The 25,674-nt window shown below is 47.9% G+C and overlaps 1 protein-coding gene across 4 annotated transcripts in view; it reads left to right on the top strand.

Annotated features, from left to right (window-relative positions):
* The window catches only part of AP1G1 (adaptor related protein complex 1 subunit gamma 1), a 691,372-nt gene that overhangs the window by 405,162 nt on the left and 260,536 nt on the right, over window positions 1–25,674 (top strand). For all 4 annotated transcript variants that reach the window (XM_085636792.1, XM_085636794.1, XM_085636795.1 and 1 more), the window contains one exon: window positions 4,196–4,318. In XM_085636792.1, coding sequence (XP_085492918.1) covers window positions 4,196–4,318 — 123 coding nt within the window. The remainder of the gene's footprint in view (window positions 1–4,195; window positions 4,319–25,674) is intronic.

Raw genomic sequence — 25,674 nt, 5'->3', positions numbered from 1 at the left:
TGACAAGATCGTGTAAAAAACAGTATGGGTGTAAAATCTAGTTCAAGTAAAAAACTGAGGTTGGGCAGAAGATCGGCATGGCATTTGATTAATAGTAGTATCACCAGCATTATTTTTACACTAAAAAGGCGGGCTCCACGGAGCTCGTTAAGAAAATCATAAGGCAGCCTTACACAGCCTCAGTCAGCGCCCGCGGGGGCAGCCTGGGCCATTCGATACCTGTGAGTGGACATTTGTGATTCTTAAAATCCTAATCCCTCTGATAATTACAAGGCTGGGAGGGATGGGACCGGCCATGGTGAGAGAAACATGGCGCCCAGCCTTCCCCAGGTTCAGGGACACGACAGAGTCTAGAGAGCCTTCTCGGGTATACCTGAGCCCCTGGACGTCGCACCCTTCCCTGTTTTAGAAACCGCGTTATTCTGTCAGGAAGTGAAAGGAAAACAAAGTTCACCAAACCTTACCCTTGGTACCTAACAAGGCCCCAGCGTTCCTTTCCATCACCTTCGCAGCTGCCCTGCGTCCAGCTCGGGGGCAACTTGCACTCCAGTGTTGGCGGGCTGCAGGTCCCAGTGCTTAATTTGAAATATAATGAGTCTGGCACTCTTGGGTGTCGGCATGCTCAACGCCAAGGCTGCCATGGTTTGATTCCACCTCATGTCTATCATCCACCAGACACTATTTGCCTCTTTATCTCACTCCTGCAGGCTCTGTTTTTCATCTCGCTTTCTTCCTCGCTGTTTCGCTTTTCTTTTCCTCTTGGTTTTCCCATTGAGAGTTTTTTTTCTCTTTTGCTCTGGGTCATGTCTGATGAGGAAAAATAAGTGCCTCCCCCCAACATGAGTGCCTGTGTGCCCCACAAACAACCACTGTCTCAAATAAGCACTAGCTTCACCTGATGTGGAAATCCGTTTGACACTTTTACTCATAAGGCTTATCACGATCATGGTGTGTATGTGTGTGCAGCGCTGTATTTTGAGCATTTGCATGTGTTTATGTGTGAATGGTATTGTATGTGTCTGTGCTCTCTTGTGTTTCCTTCGATGACTTGAATGTGCTCTGCTGCATTTGCTCCTTGGATGCGTGTGTACTCAGCATTTGCAGAAATTATTTGTGCTTTGCTGCATTTGCGGCTACAGCTGGTCTCTGGTCTGCTGTATTTGCAGCATTGGTGCATGCAGGCATGTGCGAGCTCTGTTATATGTGCTGTATTGGCATTTTTGTGCTCCGTTCAAATTTGCTACATTTATTAATATCCTCCTCTTTGTGGTTCAATATGCTTAATCCCCATGGCCAAAATGATGATTCTATTACCAATTTTACCCTGTTTCCAAATTAAGAAAGTAAGACATATTAGACAACAATTTGAAAAATGAAATGCAGTCAACAGGAAGTACTCCCAAGGTCGGGCTTACATCCCCCCACCTGCCCACCGGTAAAAAAATGGTGGGGAGTCACGGCCAACTGCCAATTAGGTCAAGGGAGCCACAGGTCAGAAAAGTTTGGGAACCACTGCACTAATGCATTGCCAAGGAGCTAGATCCTCTAACACCTGCAATCCAAGATATCATCCTCTACCTACTCCACTGTTAGTAGTATGCTTTAGCCTACCCTTGCCTTCATTCAGAGGCTAAACAAGTAGCATTCCTCCCTCTTTCAAATCACTGTTTTCCAGGCATTCAAGGGAGGCCTTAAAAGAGTAATTTTTCCTAGATTTCCTCCTTGCTAGTGTGGAACCTTAATATCCTACTTACTAGGCTCACGAGTTCCCCCCCATTGGAACCCTTATACTCTTTCCTAACCTATTGCCTCTCCTGGAATGTACCTTTCCCCATCACAATAACCTATAATTCCTTCCAGAGCTGGTTTCCCCATACCGTCTTAACCAGACTCTAGAGCTCCCACTCTTCTTCCAGCCAGACTCTTTACCAGAGGGGATGCTCCATACCCCAGACGTGAAGCAGGTTCTCATGTATTACATTGAGAGGTCTAAACCGTTTGTTTGTGGCATGTGCAAAACCTCACAGGTGACATCCTATCCCCAAAGCAGCGATTGCTAGATGGATAGCTAAGTGCATTCAGACTTTTTATCTCCAAGCCAAGAGGGCCCTTCCTGTTACTCCAAGGGCTCATTCAACTCAAAAGAAGGGTGCTACCATGGCCTTTTTAGGGAACCTTTCTGTAGCTGACATGCAAGGCTGCTACGTGATCAATCCCTTCCACCTTTAGATCAGCACTACTCCATGTGTGTTCTTGGAAGGCAGCAGGCATTGGTTGGCCTGACAGTTCTAAGAACATCTGCATTATCTACACGCTAGCCACTGCTTATGCAGGGTACTGTTATGGTGAATTCAGATCATATCTATCTACATCAATACATGTTACGAACTGAAAATGTTGCCCTGTAAGCATTCGTTAGTAGTGTGCAGGGCTGTAGATTCACATGCACCCACCCTACTCCTTGGACACGTATGACTCTAATTCCTTTTATTGTTCACTCACAACTCCTTACTACTCTAACCAGCTGTGCGAAAAACAATCTGGCATGCCGTAGATGGCCAAGCGCATTTCCAGCTAGGGGAGGAGTCCCTAAACCTTCTGACTGGAAAGATTTCTAAGAAGAAAAACAACTTGGAAATGTCCAAGCGCCATTACTAGATGGCAGGAGAACATGCAGTGCATGTGAATCTACTGCACTACACATTGTGAACAGATGCTTGTAGGGTAAGTAACATTTTCCTTCCAGTACTTTTTTGTTATTAGTGGGAAGATTAGAAACAAAATAAGTAACTGTGCATTCATGAACTTCTATTCTGTTATAAGATGAAACGTCAACAAAGGAAGCTCTTTCAAAATTTAAATGTTTCCAAATCAGATTTTGTAAGATGGTAATGGAATATGGATACTATTACATGTGATAATGTGTGGTTTCTATTTCTAATGATCCACCTTTCAAATTCCAAATTGAACTAGAAATATGAAAATCAATATTTAAGTGAAAACAAGTGAGCACTGTATTTTTAATTGATAGCTTCAAAGTTAGAAACAAAGAGAATGTATCATGTTGCAATTACATATTCAAGGACAAGTGGGACAAAACTTTGTGTAATAAGGCTGTTACCTACTAGACGTCCATTCAAAACATTGCAGCCCGTTTCTCTTAATGTATCTAGTAGTAATAGTCCAGGCTCATCGACATTTAGAAACATTATTTCTGAAATTTTCGATGCCAACTCTATCTCCAGTGATTAAAATACCTTCTATACCTGATTTCGTATTTTTGTGTTCAGGTCCTACATGAGAATATTAGTGCTTACTCGCTCACTGAATATGATAGTATTAGTAGCAACAAATCAGTATTATGCTTCCCTCCTAGGGGGCATGTAGATGTTAAACAGCAACAGTTTCTATCTGTATATTGTGATACAAGCACAGCCTAATCCCCAAAAAAGATAGTGAGTTAGAGGACAGTATTTCATAAGAACAGGATTCATTTGCTAAAAGTAGAATTGCTAGACCGCCACTAGCATAGCCACCGGTTGGTCTTTTAATTGGTTTGCAAATTAGATAAGATTTCAATATTCATGGTCCTCAAGACCGTAAATGCTTGCATTAAGTTCATCTACAAATGAACTCTTTAATGAATTAGTAAAAACCCTGCTATGTTCCATGAAACTAAATTTAAGATTGAACCAAAAAAAGAAATAACCATGTTGTCTAATGTTATTAGTGACATTGCGAGTTCCTGGAAGCCAAGATCAAAATTTCTACTAATTGGGTGTCCTGTGAGTGAACCGGAGTCACTATTTGGTCCTTGGAAACTCAGCGAATGCTTATATCATGAGTCGCAGTAGGGGGAATTAATTTATAAGTCTGAAAAGTTGAAGTCCTATTTCACAATTTGTGATACCTTGTGATATTTTCCAGTTGAACAAAATCTAATGAGCTGATTAGTGTGCAGTTCTAGATCATATGCCTTAACAGTGCAGACTTTATTGTGGTGAGTAAAGTCAACTATGCCTTAAAATTACGTGGCTACTATATTTGTGAGCTTCTTGGGGAAAAATATTGCTAAGTTGCCTAATTTCAAGAACAATTACTCCTCAGCAAGTAATGGGAGGTAGATTGTTATTCAAAAATCATTATTGGCATGTTGATATTATGAGTCTTATTTTCTATATTTTTCTCTTTTCAGGCAGGTAGTTATGTCCGAGATGATGCTGTGCCTAATTTGATTCAACTCATCACAAATAGTGTGGAGATGCATGCTTACACAGTACAGAAACTGTACAAAGCCATTCTTGATGACATCTCTCAGGTAATTGTCCCTGGTGTGGCCAAATGTTCACTTACATTGCAACTTCAATTTTTTGCTGAAACCTCTAGAGGATGGAAATTACCTCTCATCATCAGAACGCCTTACAGAATGCTCCTTCCATGGGATATTTGTACTTATACCCTCAATAATAATGTAAACATGTTTGTAGCTTGTGGGACTGTGGATTAGGTGTGGGTGCAACTTGCAGAGTTTCACTCCGGAATTCTGTAGGGTTATACTCCGCAAGATTACACAAAGTTCTGCCAATGGGTGAAAAATATGCTGTAAGAAACTGGCTCTATATATACTGCACCAAAGTGAGGTACAGTGTGTATAGAGTCCAAGGGTCTCCAGAGGTAGGCAGAGGTTAAAGTTAGATATAACCTTACTCTCTAAAGTGGTAGCTTGGTCGAGCAGTAAGGCAGTATCGGAAGACAATGTTAAGAATTTGATGTACCCACTCAGTCACCAAATGAATTCACACACTCAAGAACTGAACTCTAGGCCAATTGTTTATGTATAAAAAATATACTGTTTATTTTTAGAACCAAGCAGGCCTGGAACAGGTAAGCATTAAATACTTCTCAGTAATAAGTTACTGGATATAGAACTGTTTGAAAATGCAATAGGAATGGTACTTTGTTTGATTTACAGGGGAACAGTATTATGCAACACTTAGCAAATACAGTATGTTGGAATGAATAGGCTTTTTCAATAAATTGCAGGTAAGTTACTTTTCGGATTACTTTTTCTAACACAGTGCTGAATCCTAGATTCAGCACTGGGACATTTCCTGAAAACAGTTAAGAGAATGCGTTTTAGTTAGATGTACGATTTTTAAAGAATATTCTTGTATTTCAAAAGTTGACAATTAGAAACTTTTTCACAGAGAACCACCAATGTTATCCTATGGAAGGAAATTCAATTCACAGGTAAGTTACTTTTACGTTACTTTTCCTACTCAGTGCTGGATACCTAGATTCAGCACTGGGACATTTCCTGAAAATAGTTGAGAAAATGCATTTTGGTTATTTGTGCTATTTTTAAAGAATATTCTTAGTTTTCAAAAGTCGACACTTAAACTTTTTGGGAGGAAAAGTGTCAACGTTATCCTATGAGGAAAAACAGTATACCGGTTTTGAGGTAAGTATTCGGGCTTTGGAGTTGGGGTTCTGGGGTTAGACTCGGGCGTCTCCCAGGATCATTGATGCACTGTTGTACCCTCAGCGGCACTAGAGCGGCCGGGTGCAGAGTGTTGAGGCCCTATGTTATCATATGGAGGATGGGGGGGCTCCGGTTGGTGGCTGCTGGCAAGCAGGCCACGGGGTTGTGGGAGCAAAGCTCCTAGGGTTTAGCTCAGGGCAAGTTTGGAACCAAAGTAGCACCAAAGGGGCACCCTCAGCGGCACTAGGGCGGCCGGATGCAGGGTGCTGTTTTGAGGTTGGGTACCCTGTTGATTTCATTGGAGATTCTCCGGGACAAAGAAGCACTGCAGACTCTGGGACGAGGATCTTCCAGGAGCGACCACCACTTCAAGGGGTAAGTTGGGATGTTGAGGGTTGGTTAGGCACCGTTTGTGAGAAAGTGCCATCTTACTTGCATGGTATGCCCCCACTTTTTGCTGAATTGCTGAATGTACTTTGACTGAGTGTGCCCTGGACTCCTGCCAATCAGGTGCCCAGGGCCTATATTCCTTCCCTAAAAACCTCAAACCCACATTTGGCAAACCCTGGCCACATGTCAGCCCCTGGTAGATGGTACCCAGGGCCTTGTAACCAGGGAAGGCCTCTAAGAGCTGCAGCACTCATTGTGCCATCCTTAGAGGCCCTGTACCCAGACACACACACACACACACACTGCCCTTTCAGGCTGAGTGTTTGGGTACAAGACCAAACAAAGTGTCGACATGGCACACATCCCTGTGTTCCATGCCCACCTCTTACACTGCCCTGGCATACATCAGCCACCCCTCCAGTTGGGTGCCCTATGCCAGTGGTGTGGGCACAGGAGCATGAGCCTTGTGCCCCTACAGTACCCAGGTCCATTCCTGGGCACTGTAAGTGCAGTGCTGTCATTTCAGAGTACATGGTGCTGAGAGCTCGTCAAACACGAACTCCACAGCACCATAATGGCAACACTGAAGACTGAGAAGTTTGGTATCAAACTTCTCAGCACATTAAACCTGCACTGATGCCAGTGTGGGATTTAATGTACAATGCACCACAGAGGGCATCTTAGAGAAGCCCCCTGAAACCTAACCTACAATCCACGTCTGGTCTGGGAGGCTGCCTAGGCTGCCACACAGCAGACATGTTGCAGGACCCCTGGGTAGGAGAGCCCCCGCTCTCCTGGGCCTGCAAGAATGCACATCCTGGGCGAGGTGCTAGGTCTTCTCTCCCAGGATGGGCAGGGGAAGGCTTCAAAGGCATACCGCCTCTGTGAGCTTCCCTAGGCCACTTGCTGTACCCAGCAAACTGGCCCCCACCGGTTCTAACCCCCACTCTGGCGGGAAGACTGGCCGGAAACCCCAAATAAGGACAGGGGATGTTGCCAGCCTGCCAACCCCACCCCTCAGGTGGGAGAGGCGAGGTGAAGCTCATCTCCGGGTACTCGCCATCTTGAAGATGGGAGGCTCTGCCCAATCAGGACTAGGCTACTGCCCCCCTCCCACAGGAGAGTGGCAGGATAGGGGGTGTACCCACCCCAGGGCAGGGACCCATTGGTCCCTGCCCTTTACCTACCTGTAATGCCCCTAAATCTAGTATTTAGGGGCACCCTGAACCTTCCTTCCTGAGATTCCAGATTCCGAAAAACAAAGAAGATCAAGAAGAAAGAAGACCTGCCCTGCAGCTGCTAAGAAGAGGAAGACACCAACTGCTTTGGCCCCAGCCCTACCGGCCTGTCGACCCTCGAACCTGCTCTGCTACATCCCGGCACCTCTTGTGGCCAGCAACCTCACAAACCCCAGAGGACCTGGCTACCTTTTTGCTCTAAGCACCTGGGACTCCCATGAGCAGAGGCTCTACTCAAAACCAGCTTCTAACTCCTGGCATCAGCCCGGAACCGCGAACCCTGCACACTCTGCACCCGCCAAGCCTGGCCTGTGCCGGAGTGAACAAAGACCCCAAGGACGTCCCCCTGGCGACTGTCACCCCGAATCCGGCACCCAAGGACTTCCCTCGACGCTCCTGACGACGCCTGCAGCATCAGAACCAGGTACCCCCCCAACCGTGATCAACAGAGGGTAAGATTTCCAGACACTAAAAGGCACCCCGGCCCCCTGTGCCCAACTCCTGGGTACTTACCTATCCTCCAACTACCCAACTTACCTCTCGAAGTGGTGGTGGCACCTGAAGAATCTTCGTCCCCGAACTTGCAGCCTTTGCTCAACCAGGAGCTTTCCCATTGAAATCCATTGAGCGCCCGAAGGCTCAAAAGCACCCTGCACCCAGCCGCCCGGCAGTGTAACCTCTGCACCTATCTACTTCCCCATTTGCGCTGAGCAAGTGACCAGGAGCCCAGCTCCCACAGCCGCGTGGCCTTCTAGTCAGCAGCCACCAACCAAGGCCCCCCTGCCTCCCATAGGATAACATTGGGCCTAACTCACTCTGCACCCGGCTGCCCCTGTGCCGCTGAGAGTGTAACAACTGTACTTACCTGACCCTGGGAGACCCCTGAGTCTATGCCCAGAACCGTAACGCTGCCAGTTGAATACTTACACGAAAGCCGATAACCTAATTTTCCTCCATAGGGTAACATTGACTGGTTTCTTCTGAAATTTCTTCCAAGTGTGTAGTTTCCAAAACTTAAAATATTCACCTAAAATCAACCGAGTAACGAAATAGAAAATACTCACCTGCTATTAATCGAGATCCCAGTGCTGGATCTTGGTGCCCAGCACTGACCCTGAAAAGTACTCAACCGTACTTACCATTAACCCAAATTTCTCCCTTAGGAAATCATTGACTGTTTTTCTGTGAAATTTCTTCTAAGTGTCGATGTTTGCAAACTACAAATATTCTTTAAAAATCGTACCAACTCTGAAAACGTAATTGCTTACCTGTTTTAGATTGAGGTCCCAGTACTGAGCCTAGGAGCCCAGTACTGGATTTCAAAAGTAACGAGAACATACCATACCTGTAACTTGAATTTTCTCCCATAGGAAATCATTGACTGTTTTCTATGAAATTTCTTGTCAACTTTTGAAATAGCAAAATATTGCCTAAAAATCACAACAGTAATTAAGTCGACTGTACTCACTTGTTTCCAAGAACTGTCCCAGGACTGAATCTAGGATCCAGTCCTGGAGTTAGAAAAGTAATCCTCAAAGTAATCTATTGCAAATAACAAAGTGTTCGAGGCATATGAGCTGCAGATTATACACTGTGCAAAGATCGCCATCTGGTGTTGGGCCCGGATGTTTGCAGTTTGTTTTTCCTCTTGGAAAGTCTTTGAAAGTAACGAGTTCGGTGACTCCTCCTTTGGTTCGTATTGCGCATGGGCTTCGGCTCCATCCTCAGATTGTTTTTTTCCGCCATCGGGCTCGGATGTAATACTTCGCGCTCCGGTTCCGATCTTTTCCAGTTCAACGATCGACGCAAAAATCCTCGCTCATCGAGCTCCTTCAGATAATAAATCATCTTAATCACCTTCTCTTCGGCACTTCTTCGATTCCGGTCGTCGACGGCGGGTCTCGGCTGAAGGAAAGAACTCCCTTCAAGAAGTGCCCTCGATGTGGGTCCAAGTTTCCCCACACCGATCTTCATGAGGTGTGCAACCTCTGCCTCTCCCCTGAACACGAGGCCCGAGACTGTCCCGCCTGCAAGTCTTTTCGCTCTAAAAAGACTATTCGAGATCGACGGGCTAGACGCAACATGGCGCACTCCTCGACCTCCGCTCCAGTCGACATCTTCGGGGACGACGTCGAAGCTCCGGGACAGCAGAACATCGAAGAAGAGGATGACTACCTCGTCAGTGCTTCCGAGGCCGATGACTCAGATGTGGAGGACATCACCCCGGGGCAGAGGGTTGTGAGTACAATACCCCCTCCCACACCCACGCCGATACCCAAAAATCTTCGGTCACACCTTCGCCTTCGGGCCTAGGCAAGACCAAGGATACTGCTTCTCATACCCCACCTTCGGGCCCGGTAAAGAAGCCTATTAAGCCTTCCGGCAGCTCGGGCTCGAGCCAGCCTACCATCGGTACCGAAAAACACCCTTCGGTACCGAAAAACACCCTTCGGCACCGAAGAAATGATCGGCCTCTATCTCCACACCGAACCCAGTACCAAAGCCTTCAGTGTCGAAACCTGCCCTTCTGGTGCCGAACAAACATCACAAGGCCCTCGGCACCGACACTCCCGTGCCGAAGCCTTCTTCGGTACCGACTAAAAAATCGGAGGTCCCAAAGAAGCACGGCTTAGACAAGCCTAAAAAGCCGTCGGCCCCGCAAACTTCAACGCCGACCGAACAACCAGTGTCGCAAGAACTTTTCACACCGGATCCTCTCCAAAAGACACTCACCAAGGATCCAAAAACTGGACATTTGACATTGTCTTCAAAAAAGAGACACTTGGACAAACCAGCTCCACCTCCACCTCCAAAGAGGAAAGACACTGCCACCTCCCCTTTCAGAGTGCCTTCCCCACCTCCTCCACGCTCCCACCCCTGCCTCATCGTTCCCCAACCTTGTCTCCTGTCCCAGACGATTTAGGAGACCCTTATTATGATCTAGCAGATGTGCCACAAGACCCCATCCCTACTGGATCTCCAGACCCATGGGACGACTATAACAATCCGGACATCCCAGATGTCCCACAGGATGACCTTTACCCATCTAGGCCAACCCCACCTGAAGATTCCTTAGGATTTCACCACCTATTACAAAGGGCGGCACACTACCACGGGGTGGAGTTACATACTGACCCAGTGGAAAAAGATTTCCTCCTAGACACCTTTGACAATGCACATAGGTCTACTGCCATTCTACCTATGTTAAAGGGAGTGATTAAACATGCACCGGAGGTTTTTAAAGACCCAGTCAGGGCCAGGGTCCTAAACCCCCGTATAGAGAGAAAATACAAAGCCGCCCCCACAGACCCTTCATACATTAAAGGTCCTGCTCCATTGGATTCCCTAGTGGTATCTACAGCTAGGAAGCGCTCAAATTCTCAGGCGAAGCACCACCACCTGACTGAGTCCAAGCTCCTAGACGCGTCAGGGAAGCGCACTGCGTCACAAGCCGCCAACATATGGCGTATTGCCAACACGCAAGCGCTATTGGCCAGAGACGACAGGGCGCATTATGATGAGTTGGAGACCATCATGCACCATCTCCCTGAAAAATACAAGAACAGGGCTAATGAATTGATCCAAGAGGGAAAAATAATAACTAATACCTCTATACGCTGTGCCCTAGATGCAGCAGATACAGCCTCCAGGGCCATTAACACCAGTGTCCTTCTCCGTCGCCATGCCTGGCTCAGAGTTTCAGGTTTTAAACCTGAGGTCCAAGCCTCTATATTGAACCACCCATTCGACCAAAATCATCTATTTGGCCCAAAAGTTGATGAAGCCCTCGAAAAGATGAAAAAAGATACTGACACGGCGAAATCCATGGGAGCCCTACAGTCACACACTCCTAGGCGCTCCTTTCGCCGCTCTTCCTTTCGGGGCACGGGCAGAGGCTACTCCTCGGATAGTGCATCCACGTCCTACAAATCCCCTCCTCAATCTACCTTCACAAAGGGTTATCAAAGAGGCGGATACAGAGGCAATAATAATAAGGGCAGAGGCAAAACAAATACCGCCCGCTCTGCCACACCTACTACCCAATGACTTTCCCCCGCTCCCTCCAGACCATTCCTCGCCGGTCGGGGGCAGAATTCAACATTTCCTTCACGTCTGGGAGACAATCACCTCAGACAAATGGGTGACCCAATTTATTCAGTCAGGGTATTGCCTAGAATTAACATCTACCCCCCCCAAACATTCCACCCAGGCAACACCCTATGTCTCAAGAACATACTACGCTACAAAAACAGGAGGTGATCTCCCTCCTGCAAAAAGAAGCCATAGAGCAGGTCCCCATAAATCAGCAAAATTTAGGAGTCTACTCCCTGTACTTTCTGATTCCAAAGAGAAACGAGACTCTACGACCTATCCTAGATCTCAGACCTCCAAACACTTACATACATTCAGATCATTTTCACATGGTAACCCTTCAACAGGTTCTTCCACTCCTCTCCCAGAACGATTTTCTCACCACTCTGGACTTGAAAGACTCATACTTTCACATCCCAGTACACCAGTCTCACAGAAAGTACCTCAGATTTGTGGTGGACGGGCAACACTACCAGTTCAAGGTGCTCCCGTTCGGGGTAACAGCACCAAGGGTATTCACCAAGTGCCTAGCAGTAGTGGCTGCACACCTCAGAAGACAGCACATTCACGTCTTCCCGTATCTGGACAACTGGCTAATAAAAGCCACGTCCTACGAACAATGTGTGCAACATACCGCCGCTAAAGTCCAACTACCTCACTAGCTAGGTTTCGCGGTGAACTATCAAAAATCCCACCTGGTACCATCACACACAAAACAATACCTCGGTGCCACCATAGACACCTCAAAAGCCATAGCCTATCCCAATCCTACCAGGATTGCAAATATACAGGCTTTGCGTCAAAAATTCATATGTCAACACTCTCTCCCAGCAAGAGTGTTTATGCAACTGATAGGGATAATGGCCTCTTGCATCTTCATAGTGCCCCATGCAAGACTCCAGATGCGTCCACTCCAAGAGTGCTTAGCGAGCCAGTGGAACCAGGCCCAGGGACAACTGACAGATCTGGTGTTGGTGGACGGTCGCACCCATCGCTCTCTGCAGTGGTGGAACACCACAAACCTTTCCAGAGGGCGACCGTTCCTGGACCCGGTCCCACAAATAATCCTAACGGACGCATCGCTCCGGCTGGGGAGATCATCTGTTACATCGAACAGCACAGGGCACATGGACGCCGCAACAGAAGTTACTCCACATCAACTATCTGGAGTTACAGGCAATCTTCCTCGCCCTAAAATCCTTCCAGACGCAGATTTCAGGCAAGGCAGTCCTCATTCGTACAGACAACATGACTGCCATGTACTACATTCAAAAACAGGGGGGCACACACTCTCCACAGCTCTCCCAATTAGCACAGAGCATATGGAGATGGGCAATTCCACAAAAAAATCTTTCTCCTGGCCCAACACGTCCCAGGAGTCCAAAACACCGTGGCAGATCTGCTCAGCAGACAAACGCAGCAGACCCATGAGTGGGAACTTCACACACAGGTTCTTCACCCGTTCTTTCAGAAGTGGGGGCATCCACACATAGACCTATTCGCCACCCACGAAAACAAAAAATGCCGAAGCTTCGCCGCCAGATACCCACACCCATTGTCCAAAGGCAATGCGATATGGATGAACTGGTCAGGCAGATTTGCATACGCCTTTCCACCTCTCCCACTAATTCCATTAGTGGTCAGGAAACTGCAACAGCACTCCCTCACGCTCATTCTGGTAGCCCCAACATGGGCCAGGCAGCCGTGGTACACCACACTATTACAACTATCAGTGGTACCACACCAAAAACTGCACCTGTCCTCATGCCTCCTAACTCAGAACCATGGAGAAATCAGACACCCGGACCCAGCGCAGCTCAACCTTGCGATCTGGCTCCTGAAATCTTAGAATTTGGGTACCTTAACCTTCCCCCTGACTGCATGAATATTATCAAGGAAGCCAGACGTCCTACCACTCGAGCATGCTATGCCGCAAAGTGGAAGAGATTTGTTGTTTACTGCCGTAATAATACAATCAACCCTTTAGATGCATCCATACAACACATTATATGCTATCTGCTCCATCTTCAAAGGTGTAACCTGGCATACTCTTCCATACGCTTACACCTAGCAGCGATTGCTGCTTACCTGCAAAACAGACAGCATTTATCACTGTTCAGGGTGCCTGCTATTAAAGCCTTTATGGAAGGCCTTAAACGCATAATTCCACCCAGGGCACCGCCTTCTCCTGTATGGAATCTAAATGTAGTTCTTACAAGGCTAATGGGTCCGCCCTTCGAACCACTGCATAAATGCGAGCTACAGTTCCTCACCTGGAAAACAGCTTTTCTAGTGGCCATCACTTCCCTTAGAAGGGTGAGTGAAATACAAGCGTTCACTATACAGGAACCCTTCTTCCAAATACATCACAGCAAAGTAATACTTCGTACAAATCCAAAGTTTCTGCCCAAGGTCATTTTCCCCTTCCATCTCAATGAATTGGTGGAATTACCTGTTTTTTTCTCGCAACCTCAATCTGTTGCGGAAAGGGCTCTACATACACTTGATGTTAAGAGGGCTTTACTGTACTACATACAGAGAACGCAACCTTTCAGGAAAACTAAACAATTGTTTGTTTCCTTCTCTCCACCGCATAAATGCAACCCCATCTCTAAATCAGGGATAGCTAGGTGGATTGTAAAGTGCATACACATTTGCTATCAAAAGGCAAAAAGAACATTATCTGTTCCACCTAAAGCCCACTCTACTCGAAAGTTAGGGGCTTCCATGGCTTTTCTAGGGAACATACCCTTAGATGACATCTGCAAAGCAGCCACATGGTCAACACCGCACACCTTCACAAAACATTACTGTGTAGACGTGCACTCCAAGCAACAAGCTAGTGTGGGCCAGGCTGTACTAAAGACACTATTTCAAACCGCTGCAACGGATACCGGTGGTCGCCGCTAAGGTTGGGTACTGCTATATAATCTATGCAAAGTGTACAATCTGCAGCTCATATGCCTCGAACGGAATATGCTACTTACCAGTATGCATCTGTTCTTGGCATGTAGAGCTGCAGATCTACACACTGTGCACGCCCACCCACCTCCCCGGCTACCTGTATCCGTTCCAGTCTATCTTATTTAGATACAAAACACATGGGTTTCTCACTGTTATTACTACGCTCCATCATTTCCCTGCTGGCGAAAAACAATCTGAGGATGGAGCCGAAGCCCATGCGCAGTACGGACCGAAGGAGGAGTCACCGAACTCGTGACTTCCAAAGACTGTCCAAAGAACAAAAACAAACTGCAAACATCCGGGCCCAACACCAGATGGCGATCTATGCAAAGTGTACAACTCTGCAGCTCTACATGCCAAGAACAGCTGCATACTGGTAAGTAGCATATTCCTTATCTAAATTACATGACAAAATAGATTTGAATTATTTTGTTAAAGATCCTGTGGGTGGCAGGTCCAAAAGGTGGGTGTATGCTATTTCTAACGAAGTTTGGAAATTATCGCAAATTGAAGCTGCTTTCAGATTGAGAGCGATTGATCAAACCAATTTGGAAAAAGTACTAGCTGTTATCGATAATAGCATTAACACCCTTTCTTCCAGAATCTACACATTAGATAATTTTGTTTCATCTGTTGTGGATATTGTGCAGGATGGTCTGTCCGTTTTATATCATGGTCAGAATCAATTGCGTTCTATAATGGAATTTGCATGGACTTTGCAGACATTGAAGGCTGGAAAAGTTCCCTGGGACTACATGAATACTTCGTCTTTATTCCTGCCGTTTAATCTGACTACAAAACAACAGTTTGTCCATGAAAGATTCAACGTATTCATTGCTGCACATTGAAAAGTTGGAACCTTTGCCTCTCTCTGTGGCCGAATTGAACTCCGCTGTGTGGCTTATCCACAGGTTAATCACATTACCATTTCCTTTGTTTAAGTTCAGTTCGTGCATGAAACATTATGCCCTAGGCAGATATGAACCGTTGGGTACTGCTTTCCTGCATGAAGTTTGGTCACTCCCATTTACATACCGATGCATGAGAGAGGGTAAAGAAGTTTATTTGAAAGGTGAAGAATGCACTTCCACGCCTGATCGCTCGGTAGTCTGTAGGCACATACAATTGCATGGTGCGTGCAATGTGCAGGCCCCGAATGTAGCTTGCATTCTGAAAGGGGTTCCGGTACCAGCTATTACGCCCGCTTTTACATTGTTAGCTAACAGTAGTTATTTACTTTTGAATAATGAAGCTTGCTGCGGAATGCTGGTGGGGATTCCCTACGTTGTGACTGTCTCACAACGAGTAGTCTGCTGTAAAAATGTCCTTTTCCTGCCCCCGCAGGGGAGACTGGATGTATCCATCTGGCCTTCCATCCCAACCTTGAAAGCAGAGTTCAACAAGATGAGCAGAATAAGGGCTCTATTGTCTCGAAAAGAGGTCGCTCTGACTTCCTTCCGTGAAACATTTGTCCTTCACGTAGCGAACACCCGCACCGAGGTGCATGCACTTTTGAATACTGATCTCCCCTTTCATTTCGGTGCTCTGATTCACACTATATTCAATGCCTCGTCAACAACTGGCTTGGCACATTTTTTCAAAATTGTGGGCTCCGGCCTCGTGACCTCCTTCCAAACTATCTTTGGTGTGATAACGGCATTTTTTCATTCTATTTTTTCCAGCGTCTTTGGCGGGCTCCCGTTGATTCTCACCCTCACGTCTGGTGTGCTGCTGTTGGTCTGCTTACTGCGCAATGGCTGCACAATTTGTGTCACACGACAGCCAATCCCGGCTGCTCCATCTTCGTAACCGGATGCTTGAATATTATGGAACATTGCTTCTGGCCACCTTAAGCATAGCCTATGGTTTGTCCTTCCGGTTTTCCTATTTACTTGCGTGCAACCTGTTTTTCATTGCCTTGATTGTCCTTTGGAATGGGCTCTGGATTTGTGCTTGACCAACTCGGTGTCTCCTGCCCCGGATTATGATCGACTGATGGGTCCCTTAGTGGCTCATGAGTTGGACTGTTCTGGTATCAGGATTATGGCCTGTGGAGCGGCACATGGAGTCCTAGGGAATTGGGACATCTATACGGCAGCTTATGACTTCTTGGCAAGAAGTTACCTTGAGGAACACACAAGTTGCCCCCTGATTGTGCTAGAGGCTCCAGTTATCGAGGAAACCTGTATGTTCATTTACTTTGTTAGACTGGATAGCTGACACTTTTACCTGACATTATAATGACTTCCTCTTGGAGGCTGTCGCTACTTATTGTGCTTACACGTTGATGGATTAACTTTGATGTCGTCCAACTTTCCTTGTACGCACTACACCTTTTTTTTTTTTGATTATACTTTTTCTTTTTTCTCTGTTTTCAGTTTTAAGCGCTGGTTTTTTTTAACTTTCTCTCCCGTTCTACAATACATGCACTTGGTTCTGTCACTGTCGAACTTGAACTCTGCGTTCATAAATTGTATCCCTATTTGTTCGTGGTCCGATCAAGGGAGGGTGTAGTGGTGACGGAGGTCCAGATACACACATTGCTATGTTAGCATAAGCATCTTAGAAGTTAAAACGCCATCTTGCCACTTTTGCTGCTTTTGCACACGACACTGCAGATAGATGTTATTATATGAAAACTGCTTGCCTGCCTTTTCTTCACATGAGAACGGTCTGTTGTTCACATCCCTAGACGTGCCCCGCGACCTTGGTCTGAACATTGTGTGCAGAAACAGTCAGGGCCAACAAACAATGTATGCTTTTGAATTCAGGTTGATCGGCCCACGCTCTAGCAATAACACGCACACAGCTGCAAATATCTGAAACTCGAGCGCCTTTAATATTGCAGTTTGCATGCGTTAGACACACACGCTGGAGAAGACTTTTTCCAGACAGAGAGCAAAGCTGATCCTGTGATGTGATTCACCTAAGCTGATATTTACGGTATGGGGTTCCCCATTCAAACCTAGAGACCTTCTATTAGTTTAATAATACTAGCTTACTAGCAAAGGGAGGGTGGTTGTATTCCACTGTCATTTGTAACATGATGTTCGAGGCATATGAGCTGCAGATTGTACACTTAGCATAGATCGCCATCTGGTGTTGGGCCCGGATGTTTGCAGTTTGTTTTTCTTCTTGGACAGTCTTTGGAAGTCACGAGTTTGGTGACTCCTCCTATGGTCCGTACTGCGCATGGGCTTCGGCTCCATCCTCAGATTGTTTTTTTCCGCCATCGGGCTCGGATGTGATACTTCGTGCTCCGGCTTCGAACTTCTACGGTTCCAGCCTCGACGGAAAATCCTCGTATCTTCGAGTTTCTTCATCATCATCTTCATCTCTCGAAGCGGCACTTTTCTCCATCCCGTACATCGGCACCGGCCTTCGGGCCCTCCTCGACTCCGGTCCCGGCCGATGGAAAGGACTCCGTTCAAAAAGTGCCCAAAATGTGGGTCTAAATTTCCCCACACCGACCTCCATCAGGTGTGTAATCTTTGCCTCTCTCCAGAACACGAGGCCAGAGACTGCCCCGCCTGTAAGTCTTTTCGATCGAAGAAAACCATCCGGGATCGAAAAGCTCGACGCACCATGGCGCACTCATCGTCTCCAGCTCCACCGGACATCTTCGGAGACGGCGCCAAAGCTTCGGGGCAAACACACACCGAGCAGGAAGAAGACGTCGTCAGCGCTTCCGAAGCCGACGACTCCGACGTGGAGGACATCACACCGGCGCAGCGGGCCGTGAGTACTGTGCCCCCTCCCACCCCCGCGCCCAAAACCAAAGAGACTCAGGTTACTCCCTCGCCTGTCGGCCTGGGCAAAACCAAGACCAAAGCTTCGATCACCCCACCTTCGGGCTCGGTGTCGAAGCATCCAAAGTCTCACGGCAGCTCGGGATCGAGCCAGCCGACGCCCGGTGCCGAAAAACAGCATCCGGCACCGAAGAAAGCAATATCCAGCTCGACTCCGAAGCCACCGGTCCCGAAGCCTGGACTCTCGGTGCCGACCAAACACAAACATAAATCTGTCGGCACCGACGCTCCGACGCCGAAAACTCCTTCGACGCCGAAAAAACAGGAGGCCCCAAAAAAGCATGGCGCACACAAACCATCGAAGTCCTCGGCTCCGAAATCACCGGTGCCGACGGACGATTCGACGCCACTGGCTCTGTTTACACCAGACCCTCTACAAAAGACTCTGTCCAAAGATCCAAAGACTGGACTATTGACTTTAATTATCAAGAAAAGACGCCTTGATACTCCGGCTCCTCCTCCACCGCCCAAAAGGAAGGACTCTGCTACTTCTCCCCTCAGAGTGCCCTCCCCACTACCGCCTCCCCTACCTCCTCCACCACCTCCACCCCCTCCCCCTCCCAGGTCTCCGCCACCTCCACCTCACTATGATCCGGCCCCATCCCCAGATCCGGATGATGGGGACCCGGACAATTACCCGGCGGACGTCCCAATGGATCCCACTCCACCAGGGACCCCAGACCCATGGGAGGGTTACAATAACCCTGATATACCAGATATACCTCAGGACGACCTATACCCATCCAGGCCGTCTCCTCCAGAGGACTCCTTAGGGTTTCATCATTTAGTGCAGAGAGCAGCACACTACCATGGGGTGGACATGCACAGTGAACCAGTGGAAGAAGACTTCCTACTGGACACATTTGACATACAAGACAAATCCACTTCTATTTTACCCATGCTTAAGGGTGTCACCAAGCACGCTACAGAGGTGTTCAAAGACCCTGTCAGGGCCAGAGTACTGAACCCTAGAATAGAGAAGAAGTACAAAGCGGCACCCACAGACCCTGCATACATTAAGGGCCCTGCTCCCCTAGATTCCCTAGTTGTCTCCACAGCTAGAAAGCGGGCTAACTCCCAATCCTCAGGAGAAGCCCCACCGCCAGACAAGGAATCTAAACTTCTGGACGCGTCTGGTAAACGCACCGCCTCCCAAGCTGCAAACATATGGCGCATTGCAAACACACAAGCACTGCTTGCACGATATGACAGAGCACACTATGACGAACTAGAGGCTCTTATGCAGCACCTTCCAGAAAAACACAAGCGCAAGGCTCATGACCTGATACAGGAGGGTAAACTAATTACAAACACCTCCATTAAGTGTGCCCTCGATGCAGCCGACACTGCTTCTAGAGCCATAAATACAAGTGTCCTGCTTCGTCGCCATGCCTGGCTCAGGATCTCAGGGTTCAAGCCTGAAGTCCAGGCGTCCATACTCAATCACCCCTTTGACCAGCAAACTCTCTTTGGGCCAAAGGTAGACGAAGCGCTGGAAAAGATGAAAAAGGACACAGACACAGCAAAGTCTATGGGGGCACTCCAAACACAAGCCTCTAAACGTTCCTTTCGACGCTCGTCCTTTCGTGGCACAGGCAGAGGCTCCTCCACCGATAACGCCTCTGCCTCCTACAAGTCCCCTCCTCAAAATACCTTTTCAAAGGGCAATCAAAGGGGTGGTTACAGAGGCAACAACAATAAGGGCAGGGGCAAAACCAACAACACCCGTTCTGCCACCCCACCCGCACAATGACTCCCCTCCGCTCCCCCCAGACCATCCCACTCCGGTCGGGGGCAGACTACAAGACTTTATCCACACATGGGAGTCCATAACATCGGACAAATGGGTGACCCAAATCATTCGGTCAGGGTACTGTCTCGAACTAACATCTACCCCACCCAATATCCCACCAAGGCACCGTCCAATGTCTCAAGAACATTCCACACTGCTCAAACAAGAGGTACTCTCACTCCTCCAAAAACACGCTATAGAGCAGGTCACCGTCAATCAACAAAATCTAGGGGTCTACTCCCTATATTTCTTAATACCAAAGAAAGACGGGACCCTCAGACCCATTCTCGACCTCCGGCCTCTAAATGCCTACATACATTCAGACCATTTTCACATGGTCACCCTACAACAAGTCCTCCCACTCCTCTGCCAGGGAGACTTTCTCACAACCTTGGACCTGAAAGACGCATACTTTCACATTCCAATACACCCCTCTCACAGGAAATACCTCAGGTTCGTGGTGGACGGGCAACATTACCAATTCACAGCTCTCCCCTTCGGGGTCACCACCGCACCACGGGTGTTTACCAAATGCCTAGCAGTAGTAGCAGCACACCTCAGACGTCAACATATTCACGTCTTCCCTTACCTAGACGACTGGCTGATAAAAGCCGCGTCCTACCACCAATGTGTGCAACATACAAACAGCACCATCCAACTGCTCCACCAGCTAGGCTTCACGGTGAACTACCAAAAGTCCCACCTCATACCATCTCACACAAAGCAATATCTCGGGGCCACTATAGACACCTCCAAGGGTATTGCCTATCCAAACTCAGCGAGAATCACAAGCATTCAAGCCTTACGCAAAACATTCCTTCCTCAACACTCTCTTCCAGCAAGAGTGTTTATGAAGCTCATAGGAATGATGGCGTCTTGCATCTTCATAGTGCCCCATGCAAGACTCCACATGCGTCCACTTCAAGAGTGCCTAGCACAACAGTGGAACCAGGCCCAGGGTCAGCTGACGGATCTGGTGTTGGTGGACGGTAGCACACATCACTCTCTGCAGTGGTGGAACACCACAAACCTTTCCAAAGGGCGGCCGTTCCTGGACCCGGTTCCTCAGGTGATTCTAACAGCGGACGCATCGCTCTCCGGCTAGGGAGCGCACCTCCTACACCTCACCATGCAAGGTCTATAGACGCCACAGCAAAAATCGCTCCACATCAACCATCTGGAGCTCTTGGCGATCTTTCTAGCCCTAAAATCTTTCCAAAAACAGATTTCGGGCAAAGCAGTCCTCATTCGCACAGACAACATGACTGCGATGTATTATATACAAAAACAGGGGGGGGGACACTCTCCCCAGCTCTCCCGCTTAGCCCAGAGCATATGGAGATGGGCAATTCCCCAAAACATCTTTCTCCTGGCACAGCACGTTCCAGGCGTACAAAACACCATGGCAGATCTGCTCAGCAGACAAACGCAACAACTACACGAATGGGAACTGCATCCACAAGTTCTTCACCCATTCTTCCAACAGTGGGGGCATCCTCAGATAGACCTCTTCGCCACCCACGAAAACAAAAAATGCCCAAGCTTCGCCGCCAGATACCCACACCCATTGTCCAAGGGCAATGCGATATGGATGAACTGGTCAGGCAGATTTGCATACGCCTTTCCACCTCTCCCACTAATTCCATTAGTGGTCAGGAAGCTACAACAGCACTCCCTCACACTCATTCTGGTAGCTCCCACGTGGGCCAGGCAGCCGTGGTACACCACGCTACTACAACTATCAGTGGTGCCACATCAAAAACTGCACCTATCCCCATGCCTCCTAACCCAGAACCATGGAGAAATCAGGCACCCGGACCCAGCTCAGCTCAACCTGGCGATCTGGCTCCTGAGATCTTAGAATTCGGATACCTTAACCTTCCCCCTGATTGCATGAACATCATCATGGAAGCCAGACGTCCTACCACTAGAGCATGCTATGCCGCAAAGTGGAAAAGATGTGTAATTTACTGCCGTAATAATACAATCAACCCTCTAGATGCATCCATACAGCACATCATATGCTATCTGCTCCATCTTCACAGGTGTAACCTGGCATATTCATCCATACGCCTACACCTAGCAGCGATCGCTGCTTATCTACAAAACAGACAGCATTTATCACTCTTCAGAGTGCCCGCTATTAAAGCCTTCATGGAAGGCCTTAATCGAGTAATTCCTCCCAGGGCACCACCTTCCCCTGTATGGAATCTAAATTTAGTTCTCACACGACTAATGGGTCCGCCCTTCGAACCAATGCACAAATGCGAGCTACAGTTTCTCACCTGGAAAACAGCTTTCCTTGTAGCTATCACTTCCCTTAGAAGGGTTGGTGAAATACAAGCGTTCACCATACAGGAACCCTACATACAAATGCATCACAGCAAGGTCATACTTCGCACAAATCCGAAGTTTCTGCCCAAAGTCATTTCCCCCTTCCATCTCAATCAATCAGTGAAATTACCTGTCTTCTTTTCGCAACCCCAATCTGTTGCGGAAAGGGCCTTACACACACTTGATGTGAAAAGGGCGTTGCTATACTACATACAAAGAACGCAACCCTTCAGGAAGACTAAACAATTGTTCGTTTCCTTCTCTCCACCACATAAAGGCAACCCCATTTCTAAATCAGGGATAGCTAGGTGGATTGTAAAATGCATACAGATTTGCTACCAAAAGGCTAAAAGAACATTATCTGTTCCGCCTAAAGCCCATTCTACAAGAAAGTTAGAGGCTTCTATGTCCTTTCTAGGGAATATACCCTTAGATGACATCTGCAAAGCAGCCACATGGTCTACACCGCACACCTTCACAAAACATTACTGTGTAGATGTGCATTCCAAGCAGCAAGCTAGAGTGGGCCAGGCTGTACTAAAGACACTATTTCCAACCACTGCAACGGATACCGGTGGTCGCCGCTAGGGTTGGGTACTGCTATATAATCTATGCTAAGTGTACAATCTGCAGCTCATATGCCTCGAACGGAATATGCTACTTACCAGTATGCATCTGTTCTTGGCATGTAGAGCTGCAGAGTTGTACACGCCCACCCGCCTCCCCGGCTACCTGTATCCGTTCCAGTACATCTTATTTAGATACTACACACATGGGTTTCTCACTGTGATTACCAAGCTCCATCATTTCCCTGTTGGCGAAAAACAATCTGAGGATGGAGCCGAAGCCCATGCGCAGTACGGACCGAAGGAGGAGTCACCAAACTCGTGACTTCCAAAGACTGTCCAAGAAGAAAAACAAACTGCAAACATCTGGGCCCAACACCAGATGGCGATCTATGCTAAGTGTACAACTCTGCAGCTCTACATGCCAAGAACAGATGCATACTGGTAAGTAGCATATTCCTTCTCCCTTCATTTTCTATGGTATTGTAACAATGCTGATGGTTTTAATTTTAATCATTTGTCTGCTTATGTTAGCCAAAGCACTGCATCTTAGGACACGTAGTTTCTAAAATAAACATTTTAAACTTTACTGTGTCTCTGATTACTCTTGTTGTGGACTGATATGAGAATAATAACTAACAGGTATTTCTAATTCCCACCATTCCTGAGAGTACTCGAAGTCGCATGTTCTGGGTTGTCTAATCATTGGTAGCTTCGAGATGATACGGAGAGCGAATGAGACACTGCTGCTAGTCGGATAGGGGTTCTGGGTCCTGAGGTGAGTTTTTGGTACACCGCAATTCACTGAGGTGCTGGTTTCCTGCGCATAGTTCTGTGCATGAGCAGAATCCCTGCAACAGCGCACTATGATCCCATACCTCGTGACTTCCAAAGACTTTCCAAGACAAAAACAAGTGCAAACATCCGGGCCCAACACCAGATGGCGATCTATGCACAGTGTGTAGATCTGCAGCTCTACATGCCAAGAACAGATGCATACTGGTAAGTAGCATATTCCTTTCCTCCATAGGATAACATTGACTGTTTTTCTATGAAAAGTTTTTAAGTGTGGAAAACTTAAAGCATTTCTTTAAAATTGTACTAACCAACAAAAACGCTTTTACTTATCTTTTTACAGGAAATGTCCCATTGTAGTATCCAGGTATACTACACTGTGTACGAAAATTAATCTGAAAGTAATGTACTGGTAATTTTACTAGAAAGCCCTTTCAAAGTATATGTACTGTATTTACAAAGTATTGAATTTCTCAGTAACAATACTGTAAGTCAAAACAAAGTGCATATACAATTAGAATCCAAACTTGTGAGAAAGTGCCATCTTTCTTGCATGGTATGCCCCCACTTTTTGCTGAATGTACTTTGACTGAGTGTGCCCTGGACTCCTGCCAATCAGGTGCCCAGGGCCTATGTTCCTTCCCTAAACAAAAGCCTCAAAACCAAATTGGCAAACCCTGGCCACATGTCAGCCCCTGGTATGTGGTACCTTAGGTACCCAGGGCCTTGTGACCAGGGAAGGCCTCTAAGGGCTGCAGCGCTCATTGTGCCACCCTTAGAAGCCCTGTACCCTAACACACACACACACACTGCCCTGGCAGGCTGAGTGTCTGGGTACAAGACAAAACCGAGAGACGACATGGCACACATCCCTGTGTGCCATGACCACAACCTACACTGCCCTGGCATACATCAGCCACCCCTCTAGCTGGGTGCCCTATGCCTGTGGTGTGGGCACAGAGGCAGGAGCCCTGTGCCCCTACAGTACCCAGGTCCATTCCTGGGCCCTGTAAGTGCAGTGCTGCCATTTAAGAGTACATGGTGCTGGGAGCTTGTCAAACACGAACTCCACAGCTCCATAATGGCAGCACTGAAGACTGAGAAGTTTGGTATCAAACTGCTCAGCACATTAAATCCACACTGATGCCAGTGTGGGATTTAATGTACCAAGCACCACAGAGGGCATCTTAGAGATGCCCCTTGAAACCTAACCTACAATCCACGTCTGTTCTGAGGCTGCCACACAGCAGACATGTTGCTGGACCCCTGGGTAGGAGAGCCCCTGCTCTCCTGGGTCTGCAACAATGCACATCCTGGGCGTGGTGCTAAATCTCCTCCCCCAGGATGGGCATACCATGCCGCCTCTGTGAGCTTCCCCAGGCCACTGCAACCCCCCACTCTGGCGGGAAGCTTGGCCGGAAACCCAAAATAAGGACAGGGGATGTGCCAGCCTGCCAACCCCACCCCTCAGGTGGGGAGGCGAGGTGAAGCACATCCCCGGGCTCTCGCCATCTTGAAGATGGGGAGCCCATCAAGATTAGGCTACTGCCCCCCTCCCACAGGAGAGAGGCAGGATAGGGTGTGTACCCACCCCAGGACAGGGACCCATTGGTCCCTGCCCTTCACCTACCTGTAACGCCCCTAAATCTAGTATTTAGGGGCACCCTGAACCTTCCTTCCCCAGATTCCAAAAATCCGAAGAAGAGCTAGAAGAAAGAAGACCTGTCCTGCAGCTGCTAAGAAGAGGAAGACACCAACTGCTTTAGCCCCAGCCCTACCGGCCTGTCGACCCTCGAACCTGCTCCTGCTCCAACCCGGCATCTCTTGTGGCCAGCAACCTCACAAACCCCGGAGGACCTGGCTACCTTTTGACTCTAAACCCCTGGGCCTCCCATGAGTAGAGGCTCTATTCAAAATCTACTTCTTATCCCTGGCAGCAGCCCGGAACCGCGAACCCAGCACACTCTGCACTAGCCAAGCCTGGCCTGTGCCAGAGTGAACAAAGACCACGAGGACGACCCCATGGCGACTGTGACCCTGAGTCCGGCACCCAAGAACCTCCCTCGACACTCCTGTAGAAGCCTGCAGCCTCAGAACAAGGTGCCCCCCCCCCCCCCCCCCCAACCGCGATGAACAGAGGGTAAGATTTCCCGACACCAAAAGGCACCCCTGCACCCCACGGCCCCCTGTGCCCAATCCCGGGGTACCTACC

This window comes from Triturus cristatus, chromosome 12, assembly GCF_964204655.1.
Source record: "Triturus cristatus chromosome 12, aTriCri1.1, whole genome shotgun sequence".
Lineage (NCBI taxonomy): Eukaryota > Metazoa > Chordata > Amphibia > Caudata > Salamandridae > Triturus > Triturus cristatus.
The sequence above is the reverse complement of the archived record's forward strand: the minus strand, read 5'-3'. Positions and strand labels throughout refer to the sequence as shown.